The sequence below is a fragment of the Anolis carolinensis genome, chromosome 5, assembly GCF_035594765.1.
Source record: "Anolis carolinensis isolate JA03-04 chromosome 5, rAnoCar3.1.pri, whole genome shotgun sequence".
NCBI lineage: Eukaryota > Metazoa > Chordata > Lepidosauria > Squamata > Dactyloidae > Anolis > Anolis carolinensis.
This window is the reverse complement of record NC_085845.1, coordinates 60391091-60415398: the sequence shown is the minus strand read 5'-3', so window position 1 is coordinate 60415398 and position 24308 is coordinate 60391091. Positions and strand designations below refer to the sequence as shown.

At 41.1% G+C, this 24308-nt stretch overlaps 1 protein-coding gene and 1 long non-coding RNA gene across 3 annotated transcripts in view; one reads left to right on the top strand and one right to left on the bottom strand.

The window, feature by feature from the left end:
* Positions 1 to 1798: 1798 nt before the first annotated feature.
* Positions 1799 to 12173, bottom strand: LOC134299226 (uncharacterized). 2 transcript variants are annotated; one of them, XR_010006393.1, is made up of 4 exons: positions 12009 to 12173; positions 9948 to 10114; positions 8644 to 8699; positions 1799 to 2390 (listed from the first exon to the last, which is right to left on the bottom strand). It is a non-coding gene; the product is annotated as an uncharacterized LOC134299226 (long non-coding RNA). The 2 variants fall into 2 exon arrangements; XR_010006394.1 differs by lacking the exon at positions 12009 to 12173 and adding an exon at positions 11046 to 11175.
* A 90-nt stretch (positions 12174 to 12263) lies between these two features.
* hand2 (heart and neural crest derivatives expressed 2) overlaps positions 12264 to 24308 on the top strand; it is a 36069-nt gene continuing 24024 nt past the window's right edge. The window contains exon 1 of the mRNA XM_062981374.1: positions 12264 to 14986. Coding sequence (XP_062837444.1) covers positions 14342 to 14986 — 645 coding nt within the window. The 5' untranslated portion in view covers positions 12264 to 14341. The remainder of the gene's footprint in view (positions 14987 to 24308) is intronic.

The window sequence follows — 24308 nt, the reverse complement described above, 5'->3', positions numbered from 1 at the left end:
CATTCTCTCCTGACCTTTTGCCTGCATCTGTGGCAGGTATCCTCAGAGGTTGTGAGGTATATTGGAAACTAGGCAAAGGAGGTTTATATAAACAACCACCGTGTCAGACTACACAGAGAAGCCATTGAAATCCCCAAGCATGTGGACAATCTCAACAGAAAGGAGGAAACCATGAAAATTAACAAAATCTGGCTACCAGTATTTCTTTAAGAAAACTCTAAAATCAGGACAGTAAATAAAGAACACCACTCAGAAAACAGAGGAATTCCAGACAGGAAACAATCAGGGCCAGCTAACACCTCCCAACAAAGGATTTCCCCCAGGTAGTAAGCAGCCAGACCTTGAAGCTAAAAGGCTATTCAATGCTAATCAATTGCAACATTCAAACCTGCCTCAAACAGACAAGAGTTCTTTCTCCCACCCTGGACCTTCCACAAATATATCAACTTCCTTTGCCTAGTTTCCAATATACTTCACAACCTCTGAAGATGCCTGCCATAGATGCAGGCCAGGCCTCAGGAAAAAATGCTTCTGGAACATGGCCATACAGCTAGGAAAACTCACAGCAACTCAGATACTTTATTCTCAAATTAAGAATGGAAAACTGAAGGTGTACAGAAAAAAAGATTTAAAGATGGTCAAACAAACGTTGATCGTGACCACCATCCACTTGGAAGTCCATGTCCTCAATGACAAAGACCATGAGAATCCAAAATAAGTTTTGTCTACTTTCTATGTTCCTCCTATGAGCCCCAAAATGGATTTGATATCAGACAGGGGTGGGAGTATGGCAGTCCTCTGTTACAAACATCCGAATTAAGGCGAGGCAAGAGGAAGTGAAAGAAATCTACCTCTTGAGAAGGAAAATTCACTCCTGGGAGAGTTATTATCATGGGGACAAGGAGTCTCCACTGAAACTTTCACACCAATCCTTGTTTCCACAAAAAGCCATTTTTTTCAAAATCAAATTGTCATAAGGATAGAAAGTGAGGTGAAATATTCTGAACAAAGGCACAAACAGAAAAGTAACATCACAGGGGTGTTAACCCTTCCCTATGCTAACCAAAGCTTATATATATGTATACAATACACACACACCATATACATACATATACATATACATATACATGGCTGGAGTTACACTTAAAAATGTACCTGTTTCGACTTACATACAAATTCAACTTGGAGACTGTCTGTAGGTTGGAAATAGCATAGTACTATTATACAGTACTATTTTGTATTTTTTTTAATTCTTTAGCTTGCAATGATTTTGGAGGCACACATGAAGTGAAAAGCGCTTTGGTCTGAAATAAACGCAGAGTCTTTAAAAGGCTGATCATGGAGGCTAAACAGGGACCATCCTGGTTACTACTTGGATGGGAGACCACCAATGATAGATACCCAAGCCTCCAGTGGTTCCCAACCTTTGGGCCTCCAGGTGTTTTGAACTTCAACTCCCTGAAATCCCAGACATCTTACCAGCTGTTAGGAAGTGTGGGAGCTGAAGTCCAAAACAACTGGAAGCCCAAAAGTTGGGAACCACTACTAGACTCAGAAGGAAGGGGGCAAAACCTATAGAAGTGTTCAACTTCCCTCAATACAGGCCACCTGGCACAGACAGGCACAGAAGTGGGCAGACTGTCACCAGAGGTAGAAAGAGGATGCTAGTGATGATGATATCCTGCTTTTATCTTTTGATTCAGAGGCAGCATTTAACAACCCTTTTCCTCCAGCATTTAAAATGCAATTTAGAACCCACACATACAGATATTAAGACACAATTCAACACACAAGCCCATGAAAATAACTTAAAATATTTAAAATCTGTTAAAAGAATGTCATTCTTTCAAACTTTCTTATTTAAAAACCTGCCTGAATAAAAAGGTGTCTCAGCATCCCCATCCTGCTTTTCCATCTTTGACTCCTTTTTCCCCTTTAGGCAAAACAAAGAGAGACTAAGAAGTCAGAATATCTGGAGCCCCTAGAATTGACTTGTGACCTGAAGACACCTTGTGAGGAGGGTCCGGCCTGCATTAGTGGCTTGAGCCTGGGACTAGGACTCAGCAGACCAGGCTTTGCATCTCTGCTTTGCTGTGGAAGCACAGCGGGTTCAAGTCCCATTCTCTCATCCTCAGAAGAAGGATAAGACATCCTTTAGGGTTGCCATGAGACAACTTGAAGGCACACATCAGGGACTAGCTTGTGTTAGCTCTATCTGTCATGGAGGACTTTGGTCCAGGAGAAGTCCAACTCAGAGAAAGATAGTCTCCTGGAAACATAGATGGAGGCTGCCATTCTTAGGAGGTCTTGGGCTTCTACAGGGCATATCCTTTTCTCCTTGGATCCTCACTAGTAGTAAAGTTGGCAGATCTCCACAAGGACAGATGACCCTGAAAGACCAAAACAGACACAATTAAGGTTTAGTTCAGGAATGACTCCCACCTACTGGATCTACACTGCCCTATATTTCAGGACCTGATCCCAGGATCTGATTTAATTATCCCAGATTGTGTTGTCCAAGACTTTCATGGCCAGAATCACTGGGCTGCTGTGAGTTCTCTGGGTTGTATGGCCATGTTCCAGAAGCATTCTCTCCTGATATTTCACCCACATCTATGGCAATCATCTTCAGAGGTTGTGAGGTATGTTAGAAACTAGGCGAGGGGGGGGGGGGGTTATATATCTGTGGAAGGTCCAGGGTAGCATTGATTAGCATTTACCTTGCAGCTTCAAGGCCTGGCTGATTCCTGCCTGGGGGAATCCTTTGTTGGGAGGTGTTAGCTGGACCTGATTGTTTCATGTCTGGAAGAAACTTGATGAACAAGCCTGAACACAACATATTATTTGAGAACACAGAAGTGCTGGGCTACACAGACTACACAGAGAAGCCACTGAAATCCACAAGCGTGTGGATGATTTCAACAGAAAGGAGGAAACAATGAAAATGAGCAAAATCTGGCTACCAGTATTTTTTTTTAAAAAAAAACTCTAAAATCAGGATAGTAAATATAAGAACCACACTCAGAAAACAGGAGAATTCCAGACAGGAAATGATCAAGGCCAGCAAACACCTCCTAACAAAGGATTCTCCCAGACAGTAAGCAACCAGTCCTTGGAGCTACAAGGCCATTAAGTGCTAATCTTCTCCCACCCTGGACGTTCCACAGATATATAAGCCTCCCTTGCCTAGTTTTCAACAAACCTCACAAACTCTGAGGATGCCTGCCATAGATGCAGGCAAAAGGTCAGGAGAGAATGCTTCTGGAACATGGCCCTACAGCCCAGAAAACTCACAGCAACCCTATGATGCAGCAGTTAAAAAAAAATCCAATGTGAGTCTGGGGCCCCTTCCCCACTACTGTATGTTTCTGGCAATGTGGACTGGGATAACCCAGTGCAAAGCAGATTCCGGCCATGAAAGCCTTCGACAACACATCAAATCCCAAGTGCTCTAGGCTGTATTTCATAAGAAAACCCTATGGAATGCATCATCTCCAACTGACGCTGGGGTGCCAGATCTAAGAGGGAGCCATGAAGAGAGTTCCATCTTGTCTCTTTACATAAGCTGGAGGCCCCTCCCCCGCAATAACATGCTATGCTAGGTTTATATATATATATATATATATATATATATATATATATATATATATATATATATATATGTATGTGTGTGTGTGTGTGTGTGTGTGTATGTATATATGTATATATACACACACATATATGTGTGTGTGTATACATACATATATATAGATATACAATATAATTTACAATAATATATAATAATTATAACATGTTGTATATGCATATAATATTCATAATATTATATTGTAATACGATATAATACTAATAATACAATATAATATTAATTATATATTATATTTTACGTGTAATATTACTAATAATATTACAATATATTGATACAGTACAATATAGTAATTTATTACCAGTATTGTACTATGCTAATAATATAATATTGTATGTAACTTTAATTTGTAAGCCGCTCTGAGTCCCCTTCGGGGTGAGAAGGGCGGCATATAAATGTAGCAAATAAATAAGTCAGCAGGAGACTTGAAAGAGTCTGCACAAACATAAGGAAAGTCCAATATCAACAGGTCCAAGATTCCACTTCCAAGTGTATGTACCGGTGATCATCATCACTGGCCCTTGTCGGTTTATAAAGAAACATAAATGCAGGGAACTATAGCAAAATCCAACTCCACAGAGGAAACAGCAAATAGGAGGCCAGAAAGCAGATGTGGAAAGGGGGGCGATGCAGAAAACTTCGACTTGGTTTTGGTGTCTATGGTCCATTATAAATGCATTATTTGACTTATTCAGCGACTTAAAATGTAGTTCTAGTTGGTAACTGATTTTTTTTTATTTTATCTTTTTGAGGAGGTGGCTCTCTCATGTTATTTGTGGAGAGCTGGAGAGAAAGAGATGCCGGCAAATGACTTTCCAAATCACCCAATCTATTCTCCAAAAAATATATCTCTGTATGTGTATGACCAGCTGGACTCCAAGAGATCAGTACTGAGCGAAAGAAACCTTCCCAGTGGACTTGGTGAAGTCACACTCTCTCAGCCTCAGAGGGAAGCTGTGCCAAAGGGTCTCAGGACAGAACTGGCCAAGAAAACCCACTGAGAAGCTTCAAATCGGAAGCGACTTGAAGGCAAACAAAACTTCTATACAGAGAGAGAGAGAAAGATATGAAAGGGGAGGCTTTGGGAAGAAAACAAAGAGGAAAACCTCCTAATGTGTTGTCGAAGGCTTTCATGGCCGGAATCATTGGGTTGCTGTGAGTTTTCCGGGCTGTATGTCCATGTTCCAGAAGCATTATCTCCTGACGTTTCGCCTGCATCTTTGGCAGACATCCTCAGAGGTTGTGAGGTCTGTTGGAAACTAAGCAAGGGAAGTTTATATATCTGTGGAAGATCCAGGGTGGGAGAAAGATCTCTTACCTGTTAGTGGCAAGTGTGAATGTTGCCGTTAATCACCTAGATTAGCATTGAAAAGCCTTGCAACTTCAATGCCTGACTGAGTCCTGTCTGGGGGAATCCTTTGTTGGGAGGTGTTAGATGACCCTGATGGTTTCTTCTCTGGAATTCCTCTGTTTTCAGAGTGTTGTTCTTTATTTACAGTGCTGATTTTAGAGCTTTTTTAAAAATACTGATAGCCAGATCGTGTTCATTTTCATGGTTTTCTCCTTTCTGTTGAAATTGTCCACATGCCTATGGATTTCAATGGCTACTCTGTGTAGTCTGACATGGTGGTTGTCAGAGCGGTCCAGGATTTCTGTGTTTTCAAGTAATATGCCGTGTAATTTAAAAACCTCTAAAATCAGGACAGTAAATAAAGAACACCACTCAGAAAACAGAGGAATTCCAAATATGAATCAATCAGGGCCAGCTAAGGCATTCAAACAAAGGATTCCCCCAGGCAGGAAGCATCCAGACCTTGAAGCTAAAAGGCTATTCAATGCTAATCAAGGGGGCTAATTGCAACATTCACACCTGCCTCAAACAGACAGGAGTTCTTTCTCCCACCCTGGACTTTCTACAGATATATAAACCCCACTTGCCTAGTTTCCAACAGATTTCACACAACCTCTGAGGATGCGTGGCATAGATGCAGGCGAGAATGCTTCTGGAACATAGCCATACAGTCCGGAAAACCGACAGCAAACCAACACTCTACTTCTTTATGGAAAGCTATATATAAAATACTGATTATTTAATAAAGTATTAAAGGGAGGGAGGATGGGAAAGGGGGAAGGGAGGGAGGGAGAGAAGGAAAGAAAGAAGGAAAGAAGGAAATAAAAAGAAAGGAAGAAAGAAAGAAAGGAGGGAGGGAGGGAGGAGGGAAAGGTGGGAGGGAAGGAAGGAAAATAAAATCGCAATTTTAAAACTCAACCAATTTTTATTTTCTCCTGAGTTGTTTTCGTGGACATAAAACCGCATTTTCCTATACAGGAGGTGTGTGCCAGCTTTCCTTTCCTCTCAAGTAGTTCAGCTCGTGTTCCCTTCTCTACCAAGGCTGTTGGGTTTGGTTTGGGCGTAGCTGGTAAGGGTGCATCTACACCATACAATTAACGCAGTTTAGCACCATTTGGAATGCAATGATTCAATGCAGTGGAATCCTAAGGTTTATAGTGAGGCAGAGGAGGTGGAAAACTTTGCCAAAAGATAACTCCCATGATTCTGAAACGGTTGACTATCAAACTGCATTAATTCCACAATATAGATGCACTCAAAAGTGGGCAATTTTTAAAAAACTGAGCTTCCTTTTTAACTCCATTGATTTCCTCTCAGAGTCGGATTCGAACCTGCAACTTTCAGGTCAGCAACCCAACCTAGAGGTCAGCAAGTCCAGACGGAATAAGGGTTTAACCCATTGCGCCACCGCGGCTCCTGCCCTGCCGCCGTCTTTCAAGGGTTTCGTATGGCAACAATCACAATCCAACTGTATTGGTACCAATCCCTCCACCGCAATAGGAATCCATAGCGAATTTGCACATTATTATTACTATTGTTGACTTCCAAAGCCCCGCGTGGAGGATCCGGGTGTCAAAGGACTTGTAACGCCCGGACCGGAAAATCGGGATCAAGCTTACTTAACATTAAGGAGGTTACTTTTTTCGACCTTTCCCCCTAAATTTGAGGAACTGACTTCTTGGACGACAACTCAACAAAATGTTCCGTTGTGGAGGGAAAAATAACTTTCCCAACTTTTAATATTTACCTTGCATTTTTGATGCGAATGCAGGGCATGCTGGGGGATTCTGGGAGTTGTCCTCCAAAAAAGGTATGTATGTATATATCTTTTTTGGAGGATAACTCCCAGAATATGTGTGTGTGTGTAAATATTCATGTACCTGGAGCCCATATACACACAGAGAGAGATACCTTCTCTATGTGTGTGTATATATGGATTCCAGATACATGAATGTTTACACACACACATATACATACATGTATATGTATACATGTATGTATATGTCTCTATCTCTCACATTTGAAGGACAGCTTCCAGAATGTGTGTGTGTATGGGTTCCACATACAGGAATATTTATATACACACGTATATGTGAGACTCTTTCTCTTTCTCTAATGTTATATATATGAATTCCATATGTGTGTGCGCACGCGTATTTAATGCATATACATATCTCATTAGAGATATATATATATATATATATATATATATATATATATATGGATTCCATGTGCATGCGTGTGTGTGTGTGTGTGTGTGTGTGTGTGTGTTTACTGCATATATGGGATATTACATATGTATATGTGTGTGTGTGTATATATATATATATATATATATATATATATATATAAAATCATATATTTCAGAGAGAGTCATACACATATGGGATATATCTATAACTATATCTCATAACACTTTTTGGAGGAAAACTCCTAGAATCCATATATATGGATTGCATATGTATATGTATATATGGGATGTGTGTATGAGACCCCATATATGCAAACCATATATGTAACATTAGAGAGAGAAAGAGTCTCATATATACGTGTATAAATATTAATGTATGTGGAACCCGTATATGTGTGTATAAATATAAACAAATATTAGAGAGATTGTATGTGTCATCCACACACAATGTTATACAGTAGAGTCTCACTTATCCAACACTCGCTTATCCAGCGTTCTGGATTATCCAACGCATTTTTGTAGTCAATGACTAGATAGCATTACTGCGTATTGAACTACTTTTTCTGCCAAATTTGTTGTATAACATGATGTTTTGGTGTTTCATTTGTAAAATCATAACCTAATTTGATATTTAATAAGCTTTTCCTCAATGCCTCCTTATTATCCAACATATTCGCTTATCCAACATTCTGCCGGCCCGTTTATGTTGGATAAGTGAGACTCTACTGTATATGTATGGATTCCGTGCGTGTGTGTATACTGTATATGCGATCATACACACACATACAATCACATATAGACATGTATGAGCTCCATACATATATAACATTCGAGAGAGAGTCAGAGACTGACTTATATACTACTTATATAACGCATATTTCAGATGCAATCTCCAATAATAAGGATAAGATCCGTGGGCTCTAGTTGATCCATTGGGATAATAATCCCTCCCAGTATCTCTGATCGAAAGAAAGGTGGGCTGGAAAGACGGAGGAATCAAATCTCGGGCTGTGCTTCGCTTTCACTAGAACTCGACTCAGAAGGGAAGAGACTCAGGATTGGCTTCACTCCAAGCTGGATTTGCTTTCCATTTAAGACCAAAGCATGTGGGTGTGGATGGCGGAGCGCGCCTCACCGACTCAGGCCGGGATCCGGGCAGAGCCAAAGCGGGGAGCCGTCCAAACCAAGCGGGCCAAGTCTACATCCGAGCAACCTCCCTAGATATCTTATTGACTCTCTGCCGGGGCTTGCCTCTTAAACCTCTCCTTCAAGTCTCCCTGCCCTTCAGTTATTAATAAAAATTAAGTCAAAATAATTTTTTAAAGTCTCTAAATCCAATCTTTTTCTGGAAAAATATTCCAATTCTCCCTGGTTTTGGTGAAACGTCTCTTTCTATCTTTGGTTCATGGAAAGAAGAAAAATCCATTCGGTGTTGGTAAAATAGATTCGGTTACTTACCCAGTTGATGGGAAAACTGGTTTCAGGCAGGGAGAATGCGAACAACACTCAACAAGCTGAAAGAAAAATACATTTTCATTGTGCGTCGCTTTATTTTGAACCAGCAAAAAGAGAGAAAAAAAGATTCATTCAACTGGGTCATTTTGGGAAGAACTTTTAAATAGCTGAGAGAAGAAAACTGGCTGATTTACCACCGACAGGATCCAGAGTTTGGCTGTGTTCGGTATTATTATTTTTTAGAAAAAGTAGTTGTTTATTAATAATAATAATAATAATAATAATAATAATAATAATAATAATAATCTTATTATTATAGCTGCTGCATTTATGCTATATTTGAACATTCCTACTCTTTGGGAAAAAATCTCTTCTGGCCTTTAGGTTTGGTAGTTCACTTTAATCTTGAATGAAGTTCATTTAAAAAGTTTTACTGCATATATATATGCAGCAAAACTTAAAGGAAAATTCATTCCCAGTCCAAGGTAACCAGGAGAATATATTTGTGTGTGTATGTATATGTATAGGTCTGTGTACATAATATACGTGTGTGTGTGTGCATATATACATTATACATATATATACACACACATACATATACATACCCACATATATTCTCATATATACATATACTATACATACACATATATATTCTCATGGTTACCTTGGACTGGGAATGGACACACACACACACATCTCAAGGTTACCTTGGACTGGGAATGAATTTTCCTCGAAGTACATCGCTTTGATTTCACGGGGATTTGCCTCCATGTGGTAATAAATTATACCCTCAATTAGAAAAAATCCTCCGCCCGCCCACCCACTCACATTCAAACTCAATGTTTCTGCAACAAATCTGTAGGTAGACCAAGTAACTAATTACTCCTTAGACAATTTCAGTTAATAGATGTAATTGGCACTGTTACCCTTTAAGCACAAACACTAGTGTTTTGTAGTGCAACATAAGCACTATTGTAAATCCTATACAAGGGATGGGGGGAGAGATCTAGAGACAGATATTATTATTATTATTATTATTATTATTATTATTATTATTATTATTATATTATTTAGACATCATTATTAGACAATATTATTTTCATTATTATTATTATTATTATTAGAAGTATGTAGACATTTCACTACCTTTAGTTGTGTAACATAAGCACTACTGTAAATCCTATACAAGGGATGGAGGGAGAGATCTAGAGACAGATACAGTATTATTATTATTTAGACATTATTATTAGACAATATTAATATTAGTAGTAGTAGTATGTAGACATTGCACGGCATCAAATGCCTACCTTTAGCTGTGCTTGTATGCAGGCAGATTTGTACTGTTTATTCTTTAGTTTGCAGCAAGCTTCACAACCTGATAAAGTGTCAACATCATTCCCTTTGGCCAACAGTCAGATAAAACAGAACTTCCAATGAACTTATTGCAATTTGCAAATACACTAAGTCTTACATCCTGAAAAACAAGGAAAGACTTTAGAAGGATATGAAATGCCTGGATGTGAAACAGAACAGAGGGATGCAAAGCAACTAGGTAACGACTTGGCAAAAAAATATCTGCCATTGTTGAGCTTTTTCAGTATTTAAATTATTTGATTTGAAGTAATTGTATGTTGCTTTTGTTGCATTGTTGTTGTCTTGTAAGCCGCCCAAGGGGAGGGGGCAGGATACAAATATAATAATAATAATTATTATTATTATTATTCATCCTCTCCTAAAATAAAGTTATTATTATTATTATTGTTATTAATAATAATAATAATAATAATAATAATAATAATAATAATAATATCCCTCTTCTCTTCACGGCTCCAGTCTATAGATATAGACATAGTCCTGCAATACATCGATAGATAGATAGTCCCGCAATATTTTATATATTTATACACACACACACACACACACACACACATATAAATGCATATATATAATATCGCACGACTATATTGCAGTATTGCAATATTATATATATATATATATATATATATATATATATCATGACTATCATCATGTAAAATATAAAAACATAATGCAAGAATATGCATTCACATTTCACAACGATTATGCATGGTATTATTACCCTGAGTCAAAACGATCTGCGATACTGTAACTCCTGTAATCCGCCTACCAGTATATAAAAACGTAAATAAAGAACACCACTCTGAAAGCAGGAGAATTCCAGACAGGAACAATCAGGGCCAGCTAACACCCCCCAAGAAAGGATTCCCCCAGGCAAGAAGCAGCCAGGCTTTGAAGCTACAAGGCTATTCGGTGCTAATCAATGTGATTAAGTGCAACATTCACACTTGCCTCCAGCAGACAAGAGTTCTTTCTCCCACCCTGGACCATCCACAGATAAATAAACAGATATATAGCTTCCAATATACCTCACAACCCCTGAGGATGCCTGCCATAGATGTGGGAGAAACGTCAGGAGAGAATGCTTCTAGAACACGGCAATACAACCAGGAAAACTCACAGCAACCCAGACTATAAATATAGATATAGTCCTGCAATAGATAGATAGATATACTCGTGCAATATTATATACATATAATATTGCAATATATATATATATATATATATATATATATATATATATTGCAATATATATATATATATATATATATATATATATATATATATATATATATATATATATACACACACACACAGCATGATCATCTATCATCGTGCAATATATAAAAACATACTGCAATATGCATTCCCGTAATTTCACAACGATTATACATGGTATTATTACCCTGAGTCCAAACGATCTGCGATACTATTGCTTTGCAGAATTGCATACGCTTAGTAACTTCTATCCAGAAACAGAAAATCTAGCGACAGATATAGACGTCTATATATACATAGTCGAAAATGTGTGTGCATGTGTAGCCTCGAAATAATATGCAGTCACAACTCGAGTAAGTTAGTACATTCTAGAGAGAGAAAGAGAGACTAATCTAGAGAGGTATGTAATTATTAATATACTATGTACAAGCAATGCATATTATTGTGATATATCCATGTGTATAGGTATAGCTCGAAATAATATGCAGTCACAACTCTTTCACGACTCCTGAATCGGAAGGATGGCCCATTTTTGTTGCTCAGGGCCCTTCCACACAGCCATATAACACAGAATATCAAGGCAGAAAACCCCCGCAATATCTGCTTTGGGTTATCTGAGGCCACATTACAATATATTCCAATTCGAAGCAGAAAATGTGGGATTTTATTCAGCTGTGAGGAAGGGGCTTCAGTCGACCCCCCTTTGTATGCATCTCTCATAGAAAATAATACAAATTCAGTACCATCGCCCCAAAAGATAACCCCATACTTACTGGCGAAGTTAAATCTTCTTAAATATCCGCATTAGCTTCAGCAAGCGCCGGACTGGGAGGGGGGCTGCTTCCTCGTTGGGTTTAATTATATTATGGATGGGAAGCGCAGCCAATCCCGAAAGAGAAGCCCGACAATTAGCAGCGGGGAAGATGAAAACAAAAAAAGGGCCCCGGAGTTTGACGGCCCCGCCCCCGCTCTCTCCCGATTGGCCCGGGGGGCCTCTGACGACATATATTAACCCGAGCGGCCCTAAAGATGTGGCTCTACATGGAGATGGGGCTGAGGAGCTCGCCCACTGCCCGGCGCCGTCCCGAGGCGGAAAAGCCACCGCGGTGAACTCCTCTTGCGTTTTGCTTTGGTCCCAGCTTTTGGGGCCCTCTTTCCCTTCGGAGATTTGCGGCCGAGTGGTGGCCCCCCGACTCTGAGGAGCCAAGGATGGGAGCCGCCGCGCTGTAACCGGGACAGACTTCGCCAAACAGGGCCAGTTTGGACACCCTCCTCGGAAGGAGAAAAGGCCGAAGACAGAGACGCTGGAGAAGAGCAGGGCCCAGTTGGCCGGGGAGAGGGTTGCTTCCTATTCGTGGAGTAGGGACAATCCCTTTTCATAGAACAATCCCTTTTTGTGTGAGAAGTCCTTTCGATTGGGTTAGAGCCCCTTTTAAGGTGGGTGGGTCCTTTTTTGGGAGAAGTGGTCCTTTTTTGTGAACCCAGTCCTTTGATTGTAGGGTAAGGATCGTTTTTGTTGTGTGGGGAGATCCCTCTTATTTTTTGGGAGTGTCTTCCCTTGTCGTGTAGGATTGGGGAAACCTGCTCCCCTGTATTCCCTGTAGGTGTTACTTTGTGTTGTTGTTGTTGTTGGGTAGAGTTCTTTCTGTGACCTTTTTGGTAGGGTTCCCCTATTTTTGCTTCCTCCCTTCTATTCTTTATTAGTAGCTTCTCTATTATTATGGGTTGACAGAGGCCTCCTGCTTTAGTTGAAAGGCTAGGGGTCCCCTTTTTTGCAGAGGTGAGAGAGGAGAAACCTACTTCTTTCTCTTTGAGGGAAGCCTGGCCCCCTGTTTGCCTGGAAAGAGAGGCTTTTGGTAAGACAGGGTTCCCTTTTTTTTTTTTTTTTTTGCAGGGCGAGAGAGGAGGCCGATTTCCTTCTCTTTGAGGAGTTGAAGAAACCCTGCCCCCCCTTGTTTGGCTGGAAAGGGGGGACTTTTTTGCAGGACGAGAGAGAAGGGACCCACTTCCTTCTCTTTGAGAGGTCGTGGGAAAACTCCCCCCCCCCCCGGTTTGGTTGGAAAGGCTCCCCTTTTTACAGGGCGAGAAAAACCTCCTTCTCGCTCTGCTCCCCTTTTTTGGCTCTTTTTGCAGATTCCTCTTTTTAAGTTGCGAGAAAGGCCTGTTTTCCTCTCTTTGAGGGCTTAAGGGAAGCCTGCCCCCCTGTTTGGCTTGAAAGGAGGGCTTTTTGTAGCCCAGGGTCCCCTTTTTGCGGAGCGACAGATAGAGGAGAGACCTACTTCCTTCTCTTTGAGATCTTCCCTATCTGCTCCCCTGTTTTGCCTTACGAGAAAGGCCTGCTTCCCACTCTTTGGGGGCTTAAGAGAAACCTGCTCCTCTGTTTGGCTGGAAAAGGGGGCTTTTTTAGCACAGGGTTCCCTTTTTCCGGGGCGACAGAGGCCTGTTTTGAGACCTCTTTGAGATCTTCCCTACCTGCTCCCCTGTTTGGCTGGAAAGGAGGCTTTTTACAGGGTGACAGATAGAAGGGAGGCCTACTTCCTTCTCTTTGAGATCTTCCCGATCTGCTGGAAGATTGTTGCTGGAAAGAAGGGCGTTTTGTAGCACAGGGTCCTCATTTAGCGGGGCGATAGATAGAGGAGAGACTGCCTTCCTTCTCTTTGAGATCTTCCCTATCTGCTCCCCTGTTTTGGTTTTCTTTTTGCGGATTCCCTTGTTTTGCGCTGCGAAAAGGGCCTCCTTCCCTCTCTTTGGGGGCTTAACTGAAGCCTTCCCCGTTTGGCTGGAAAGGGGGTCTTTTTGTAGCGCAGGGTCCCCTTTTTGCGGGGAGACAGAAGCCTGCTTCTCTCTCTTTGAGGGCTTAGGAAACCCGCTCCCTTATTATTGCTGGAAGGGGGCCTTTTAGTGGGACAGCGTCCCCCTTTTTGCGTGGCCACCGAGGCCTGCTTCTCTGCCTTTGGATTCCCCTTATCCGTCCCCTGTTTGCGTTCCCCTTTGGGCTTCCTCCCCCGAGGGGCTCCCTCGCTGCATGCGTGCCCCGGCAGGCCCTGATCCGACTTGGGGGCCTCTCCCCATGTCCCCTTCCTGGCGCTGCTGAGATTCCCGGGGGATGAGTCTGGTGGGGGGCTTCCCGCACCACCCGGTGGTCCACCATGAGGGCTACCCCTTCGCCGCCGCCGCCGCTGCTGCCGCCGCTGCCGCCGCCGCCGCGGCCACGCGGTGCGGCCACGAGGAGAGCCCGTACTTCCACGGCTGGCTGATCAGCAGTGGGGGCAGCAGCCACCCCTCGGAGCTGTCCCCGCCCGACTACAGCATGGCGCTCTCTTCGTACAGCCCCGAGTACGCCAGCGGCGCCCCGGGAGGCCTGGAGCACCACCACCACCACCACCACCACCCGCACCACTACGTGGCCCCTCCGGGCGGCGGCGGGGGCCCTGCGGGGATGTCCGGCGGGGGCGGCGAGGGCCTGCTGGTCGGGGGTCCGCGCCCGGTCAAGCGCCGCGGGACGGCCAACCGCAAGGAGCGGCGCCGGACTCAGAGCATCAACAGCGCCTTCGCGGAGCTGCGCGAGTGCATCCCCAACGTGCCCGCCGACACCAAGCTCTCCAAGATCAAGACGCTGCGCCTGGCCACCAGCTACATCGCCTACCTCATGGACCTGCTGGCCAAGGACGAGGCCCAGGGCGAGGCCGAGGCCTTCAAGGCCGAGATCAAGAAGACCGACCTCAAGGAGGACAAGCGCAAGAAGGAGATGGTCAGTACGGCGCCCACCACACACACACACACACACGGAAAACCCGACCCCGTCAGATGCCTTGAGGCACAACCACCCGTGTACATACTTATAGGGTTGCAGTGGGCTGTATGGCCACGTTCCATTAGCATTCTCTCCTTTTTACGCTTACTTACTTACCTACCAATAGAGTTGCTGTGAGTTTTTCGGGCTGCATACTCTCTTCAACCCTGTGCTAGCGCAATAGTGGAATATAAGTACCCGGTTTCCCCAAAAATAAAACAGAGTCTTATATTAATTTTTGATTCAAAAGGTGCTTTAGAGCTTTTTTTCAGGGACAGTCTTATTTTTCCTCTAGGGCTTACATATAGGCTTGCTGTGGGTTTTTCGGACGTCTGACCATGTTCCAGTAGCAATATTTCCTTTTTACGCTTACTTACCTACCAATGCACACACTTAAAGGGTTGCTGTGAGTTTTTCGGTCTGTATAGGCATGTTCCAGTAGCATTCTCTAATTTTTTTGGTAAACAGTTTATTATAGTTCATAGCAGATATAATCAAGTAACAATGGAGCCCCCGCCCCCCATGTGCAGGCAGGATTTCTGACTTGAAGGTTGGGTTACTGACCTGAAGGTTGCCGGTTCAAATCCAACTGGGGAGATGAGATGGATGAGCTCCCTCTGTCAGCTCCATCTCCATTCGGGGACATGAGAGAAGTCTCCCACAAGGATGGTCAATTATCTCACACCAGAAGCGACTTGCAGTTTCTCAAGGGCTCCTGACACGAAAAAAACCAATTAACAATAATTTTGATATACAGTATACATGCATATCTACATTAGTCAATCAACCAGTTATTTCTGACATCGAATGCATATTAGTCTTGCTATTTCTACATGTTACCCACTATTTTCAGTCTATACTTTCTTCTCATTTAACTTTTTTAACAAAAGAGTTCACCATAACATTCAAACAACAACACAGGACACATATTACAGAACATACACGCAATGGAAACCCCTCTCCCACATAAAATAAAACCCCTTCCCCACACCCGTGCACCCTTCACCATGACTTCCAATGCTGAAGCACTATGAAGCCTTTAAACCAATGTATCTATTCTTTTTCATAGCCTAATGGAGCTCCTCTATGTCACTGACTTTCCTTTCAGATATGCCGTGGTCAACTTCCATTTTTCCAAAAAGTCCTCATTACTTTTGTTCCTCCTATTATTGGTTAGTTTGATCATTAGCGTATATTCCCCTGCATGCTTTCCCTCCAATCCTTTTTAGTTAAGCTTTTTTTCCCCCTCTTTCTAGTCTTTGGCTATGGTTACTCTTGCTGTATTGGTATATTTCTTGGTCCTTTTGCTTATTGTTTTCTCTATGTAAACCTACCATACAGGCATTTTGGGATAAGGTAATTAAGGAGACAAATAAAATGCTACATAATAAAAAAAATTAAAGCCCAGGATTGTGTCAGTAGCATTCTCTCCTGACCTTTCACCTGTCAGGCAAAAGGTCAGGAGAGAATGTTACTGGAACATGGCCATACAGCCTGAAAAACTCACAGCAACCCAGTGACCCCCCCCCCTTAGACACTACATGCGGTTTCCCCAAAAATAAGACCTACCTGGAAAATAAGACCTATCATGATTTTTCAACATTTCTGAGGATGCTCGAAATATAAGCCCTATTTCAAAAAATAAGCCCTAAATATAGTTAATTTAAAAATCATTTTGGGAAAAATAAGATTGCCCCTGAAAACAAGCTCTAAAGCATCTTTCGAAGCAAAAATGTAATTTGGGGGAAAATAGGGTACTTCTATTCCACCATTTTCCCAGCACAGGGTTGGAGAGAGTATGGCAAACAATCAAATCTTTATCACAATCAGCTTATTTATTGTCTTCAATAAATTCATCCTCATTCAAGAAATAAAAGTTTCCAAGTGGCATGGGGTTGAATGAAGTAACCAATCTCATCATTAATCTGTATCCTACTTAGGGGGAAAACATCAAAAGGATGGAAACCTAAGGAGTTTGCTGTGAGTTTTCCAGGGCTGTATGGCTATGTTCCAGAACAGTATTTTATTCAATAGTGGATAAGATAGTATTTTATTCAATAGTGGATAAGATCCACCAGCACTCTAGGGCTGTGATTCATAGCCTAGAGACATGGTAGTTGAAGTGATGTCAAACTGCTTGAATTCTGCCCTGGAAATGTTCCCTTCCTCAGCGGTTCTCTTTTGGTCCCCCCAGTTTTGGACTTCAGCTCCCACAATTCCTAACAGCTGGGATTCTAGGAAGGGAAGTCCAAAACAACTGGAGGACCAAAGGCTGGGAACCACAGTCTTTGTCATACAAAAGTCAGAGTGGAGTTTTAACTCCCCTTCAACCTAAACCAGGAAGGAGGGTGGGAGCGGTAGTCCCGTCTTCCTCTACAGCTAATCTATTGACCTAAAGCCAACTTTGGGAAAGTAGAGATGTGCCCTAAAAATATGATTTAAGAATCTGTTTGTTCCTTCAAAGGAAACAGGAACAGGCCTAAAAACTAAGACACTGAAAATTAATTTTGTTGGGTTGTGCAATTCATAACAATACTAATATTAATGTTAATAATAATATTATATCAATAAATATTAATGCTAATAATAATAATAATAATAATTAATATCTCACCTTGAGCTCACAAACCAGGCTGCTGGGATAGTTTCAAGTAACTTCTTCTCCAGTTTTTTAAGACTGGATCGCCCTTCTCTGGAAGAAAGTCCCTTTCAATGGAAGACTAGAATGTATTTCCACACCAGGAACAGAATCTCTCTTTGTTCAACAGCATTGAGCCGTGTCAAAGAGGTGCCCAACAGCATTAATTCTATAGTGTAGATGCCCCCTTTGAATAAAACTCGACATTTTCGGGGGAACCAGGCCCCTCCACACAGCTGAATAAAATCCCACATTATCTGCTTTGAATATATGGCAGTGTGGACTCAGATAACCCAATTCAAAGCAGATATTGTGGGATTTTCTGCCTTGATATTCTGGGTTATATAGCTGTGTGGAAGAGCCCTGAGAAAACTGGCACAGTGTTGGGCTAGGAATCCGGAAGACCAGATTAAGCCTGGAAACCTCCTGAATGGATTTGGTTTCAGTCTCTCAACCTCAGAGGAAGGCGAAGGCAAGTTTTTGGAGAAGTCTTGCACTCAAATCTCTGTTATTGTGTCTCCATAAATCAGACTGTAGTCGAGAAGGGATGTGACAATAACTGACCAAGAACAAAGGTCTGTATCAACAAACAGACTGTCTTCCTAGAGTAGCTCTGTGTGTTTGGGTTTAGGTGGTATGCACATTTCTCTTTTTCAATGTGTGTGGAAGACATAGAACAATTACAATTGCACAAAATCCAGGATCTACAGGTAGATCTCTGGGTGATTTAACAATGGATCCATCAGGAATTCTGGCTCCCACTTATCTAACCACAGAAGTCACTAGACACATACACACTCAAGTGCCTTTTAGTGTGCAAAGAGCAGAACTGATTTTCTATTTTTAAAAACTCCCCTAAATATAGATATTTTTTTTACTAGGTTGGTGTCTTGTTTGTTTTGAAACCCCCAATTCCGACCAGCTTGGCTTTAAAGGATCTGGGCCATTTTCAGCCCCCTTTTCATTTTCAACGAATTATTATTTATTATTTACTTACTGTATTTATATACCGCTTGCGGTTTACAACATAATAATGGCAAAATTCCATGCCTAACATACATACATATAAAACCAAATCATAAAAACTAAACTATAAAGGTATAACTATGCCTGAAAATTAACAAGACCATTAAACATAGATATAAACAACATTTTAGACATGAAGGCATGGAATTAAAAACATCTAATATCAACAAAATCGTAGAGGGGGGCGTTCCAATGGTCAATTGCACATATTCCATATTTATTTCTTGCACTGCATTATTTTACTGGTCAAAAGCGTTTTATGGTGGGATCCAAGAGAGGATTTTCTGGATTGTTTGGGAACAAGAGACGGAAATACTTCCTTTGCCTGTATTTGAATGTTTCGAGACAGTCGGGGGTTTGTTTGTTTGTTTTCTCGTGTCAGAAGCGACTCGAGAACATACTGCAAGTTGCTTCTAGTGCGAGAAAATTGGCCGTCTGGCGGATTCAAACCCACAACCTTCAGGTCAGCAGTCCAGCCGGAACAGGGGTTTAACCCATTGCGCCACCGCTGCTCCTGAAACACAATAGGTTTGGAAACTGGTCCATTTAGGTAGTGACTCCCGCTTCTTTATGCGAAAAGGAGGTCTTTTTTAAACAGCCCCTGGTTTAGGAATGTCTGAATCGAAGGAATGTTCCGGTCCGGATTAAAGATGTTTGGCCTTAGAAAAATATAGGATTTCGTCCCTTTTGGAGCTCGTTTACCAGCGAGCCAGGCATTGGATGCTCGGGATTTTCACTCCCTTCAGGTGCTATATGGGGTCCGGCGGTTTTGCAGCCCTATCTCGCGACTGAACCGGTTTCCCTCGCCTTTCAAGCCCCTGAAGAGTTTAATGTGCTGTCACACATTAAACACTCAGAAGACAGGGGGATTCCAGACATGAAACAAGCAGAGTCAGGTAAAACCTCCCAACAAAGGACCCCCCCCCCCCCCGCAGAAATAGGTTAGGTTAGGTTTTGAAGCTGCAAGGCTATTCAATGTTAATCAAGGTGACCAATTGAAACATTCACGATTGCCTCGAACAGACAAGAGTTCTTTCTCCCACCCTGAGCATTCCACAGATATATAAACCTCACTTGACCAGTTTCCAACATACCTCACAACCTCTGAGGATGCCTGCCATAGATGCAGGCGAAACGTCAGGAGAGAATGCTTCTGAAACATGGCCAGACAGCCCGGAAAACTCACAGCAAGCCAACGAAGAGTATAGTTTCCTAGTTCAGACTGCCTTGGCAAGCAAATCCCAACGTGATTCGTATTATTATTATTATTATTATTATTATTATTATTATTATTATTATTATTATTATTATTGTAGCCAATTGTTTGGGGGAGGAAAACCCAACGCAACAATATCTTCCTTGTTTGGCTTCACAATTTGAGATCTAAAGGGGCAGGGACACTGTAGAATTAATGCAGTTTGAGCCACTTGAACTGCCATGGCTCAATAGTATGGAAACATGGGATCTGTAGTTTTACAAGCCGCATCTTTAATCTTCTGTCAAAGAGTAATTGGTTCCTCACCAAATCTACACATCCCAGGATTTCGTAGCCTGTTAAAATTGTCTGGAGATGCACTAATTTTACAATGAAGTGTTTCTATTTAATTCGAATCCATTATTATTATTATTATTATTACTATTACTATTATTATTACTATTTTTATTATTTCTTGGTGCCTTGGTTTTGAGGCCTGTTCCTGGGGTTATCTGGGGCACCGATTCAGATAATTGCATAGGAGAGACCACATCAGTTCTAGTTTCTTAGATATGATTATGCTGATTTTCTATGAATGAAGGGTGATTATTATTATTATATAATATTTATTTATACCCCGCTTTTCTCCCCAAAACAGGGACTCAACACACCTTCCAACATGTCAAAAACAGTATCACTAGCAATTAAACACATAAATAACATATGAAACATCAATAAAATATAAAATAAACATAGACATGATGATGATGATGATGATGATGATGATGATGATAACTATATTTGTATTCCACCCTATCTCTCTGAAGGGACACATATATAGCATATGCTCTGTATCTCAAAAACTGGGGCTGATAGGAGGAACTTGGTATTAAATATCATCAAACATTATAATTAAATACAATAAATGAATGTATGTTCCAGATAGACTGTTCCAAATCACAATCAAACTGTTATATTCACATAGTAGTTACATCCAGAATATAATACATTTCCTTATTTGTTTTCTTATTTCTTCTTGTAAGATGAGTAGACTCCTAATCCTCAATCAGTTTGGACTCCCACATTGAGTCTTTGTCTGGTTGTTGGGTTCTGTAGTGCTTACTGACTTAGTAAGGTTAACTAATATTAGTACATACTACTTACTCTTATCATTATGGAAGGATAGGTCAATTCTCTGCTGACATCTTTCAGAAATAGTATGGGACTAGGAAGAAATAAGAAAACAAATAAGGAAATGTATTATATTCTGGATGTCACTACTGTGTATCATACTGTGAATGCAACAATTTGATTGTGATTTCTAACAGCCAATCTGGAATCTACACTCGTGTATTGTATTTAATTATAATGTTGAATGGTATTTAATATCCTGTTATTATTCCAATAGGTCATACTTGTTAGTTAAGCTCTTGGGAACCCATTTTTGCTTTTTAAGGGAAACCTGGTGCCATTACTGGAATCAGCAGGTCAATTATACAGAGAAACAGGGCTAACTTTGGAGGCAACAAATCGTGTGTTGGCCATTATTATTTTATTATTATTATTATCATCATCATCATCATGTTGCGGTGAGTGTTCCAGGCTAATATGGCCATGTTCCAGAAGCATTCTCTCGTTACATTTCACCCACATCTAAGGCAGGCATCCTCAGAGGTTGTGAAGTATATAGGAAACTAGGCAAGCGAGGCTTATATATCTGTGGAAGGGTCCAGAGTGGGAAAAAGAACTCTTGTCTGCTGGAGGGAAGTGCCAATGTTGCAATTAATCACCTTGATTAGCATTTAATGGCATTGCAGCTTCAAAGCCTGACTGATTCCTGCCTGGGGGAATCCTTTGTTGGGAGGTGTTAACTGGTCCTAACTGTTTCATGTCTGGAATTCCATTATTATTATTATTATTATTATTATTATTATTATTATTATTATTATTATTATTTATTGACAAATGTGTGCTGGACCAGCAACTGTCCTGTCTCTAAACTGGATGAAACTGTCAATTCCCCAAACTTTGCAAATTTTCACGGGGTCCCGGTTAAACCAATCCGGAGACGCTTTTCAATGGAGGGAAATGTGTATATTGAAGCCCACATCTATGGCAGGCATCCTCAGAGGTTGTGAGGTATATTGGATACTAGGCAAGGGAGGTTTATATATCTGTGGAAGGGTCCAGGGTGGGAGCAAGAACTCTTGTCTGCTGGAGGAAAGTGTGAATGTTGCAATTAATCATCTTGATTAGCACTGAATACCCTTACAGCGTCAAAACCTGACTGATTCCTGCTTGGGAGGAATCCTTTGTTGGGAGGTGTTAGCTGGCCCTGATGCCTGGAATTCCCCTGTCTTCTGAGTGTTGTTCTTTATTTACTGAGTAGATTTTAGAGTTTTTTAAATACTGGTAGCCAGAATTATTACTACAGTAGAGTCTCACTTATCCAAGCCTCGCTTATCCAAGCCTCTGGATAATCCAAGCCATTTTTGTAGCCAATGTTTTCAATATATCATGATATTTTGGTGCTAAATTTGTAAATACAGTAATTACAACATAACATTACTGCATATTGAACTACTTTTTCTTTCAAATTTGTTGTATAACATGAAGTGCTTAATTTGTAAAATCATAACCTGATTTGATGTTTAATAGGCTTTTCCTTAATCCCTCCTTATTATCCAAGATATTCGCTTATCCAAGCTTCTGCCGGCCCGTTTAGCTTGGATAAGTGAGACTCTACTGTATTATTATTATATTATTAGTTGTAGTAGTATTAAGAATTATTATTAACATTATTATTATTATTATTATTATTATTATTATTATTATTATTATTATTATTTGACATGCGTGCTAGACCAGCAACTGTCCTTTCTCCAAACTAGATGATATTATTATTATTATTATTATTATTATTATTATTATTATTATTATTAATTGACATGCGTGCTGGACCAGCAACTGTCCTTTCTCCAAACTGGATGAAACTGTCAATTCCCCAAACTTTCACAGGGTCCGGTTAAACCAATCAGGAGACGCTTTCAATGGAAGGAAATGTGTGTATTGAAGCCTTAACTCCGAGAAAGGAGATCAGGTTTATAGATTTGTATAGCACCGTGAGAAAGGCATGTTGTGCGTGTGCTATGAATATATATTGGGAGGAAACAATTCAGCAGATCCGTGGCATCCCCACAGGGCAATTCCAAGCCAATTCCAGCCCTGATTTATGCCTTTACTTCCTTAGAATCGCACCAGTCTGCGATCTGCAAGATTGCTTTTTTCTCAGCAGCCCAGGAATATTCTCCTTAATTCACGCATTTTCCTGGGCAAACGTTGTGTCCGATTCGAACTGCCGACCTTTCGGTCAGAAAGTCCAGGGCAGTTCAGCGGTTTAATCCGCTACGCCACTGGGGACTCCATAGGCTTGCATTAAGAAATAGTAATATAGTTTCTAGGATGTGAGCTTAGTTTATTTTATGTGCAAAACCTCTGCCAAAGGGTGTCTCTTTCCTCCACCGGTCATTCAAAAACATCATAATCTTCCAAGCCAAGAATCAACCCATAAAAAGCATCCATAATGGGGGGGAAAACCCGATTTCATAGTCGTAAAATGTTTAGTGATGGGTTTTTCGCCCTTTTAATAAGAAAGATGATCACATTCTCAGCTGGGGAGACCCAAATCGGATAGCAACCCGGATCAGAAGGGCTGTGACTCCAAATAATTAAAAAAGGAACATAAATACATCAAATGCACACTTTCTTCCAAAGGAATGAAAATGCATTCCCGGGCCCTTTTTCTCCAGTTCTGTCTTTAAACACCCAGAAATCCTTTAAATTATTGAGATATAGCCAAAAATACAGCTACCTTCAATTGGGGGCAGAAAAAGCAGGCTTTCCCATCCACAAGAAGGGTTTAAGAAATAAGATGACTCCAGAGTTTCCACTGAAATCCACAATATGTGGGCAATTTCAAAAGAAAAGAGGAAACAATGAAAATGAACAAAATCTGGCTACCAGTATTTTTAAAAAAACTCTAAAATCAGAACAGTAAATAAAGAACAACACTCAGAAGACAGGGGAATTCAAGGCAAGAAACAATCAGGGCCAGCTAACACCTCCCAACAAAGGATTCCCCAGGCAGTAAGCATCCAGACCTTGAAGCTGACAGGCTATTCGATGCTAATTAAGGTGGCCAACTGCAACATTCACGCTTGCCTCAAATAGACGAGATATTTCTCCCAGTAAATAAAGAGCAACACTCTGAAAACAGATGAATTACAGACATGAATCAATCAGGGCCAGCTAACACATCCGAACAAAAGATTCCCCCAAGCAGGAATGAAGCTTGCAAGGCCATTAATGCTAATCAAGGTGATTAATTGCAACCTTCAAACCTGCCTCCAACAGACAAGAGT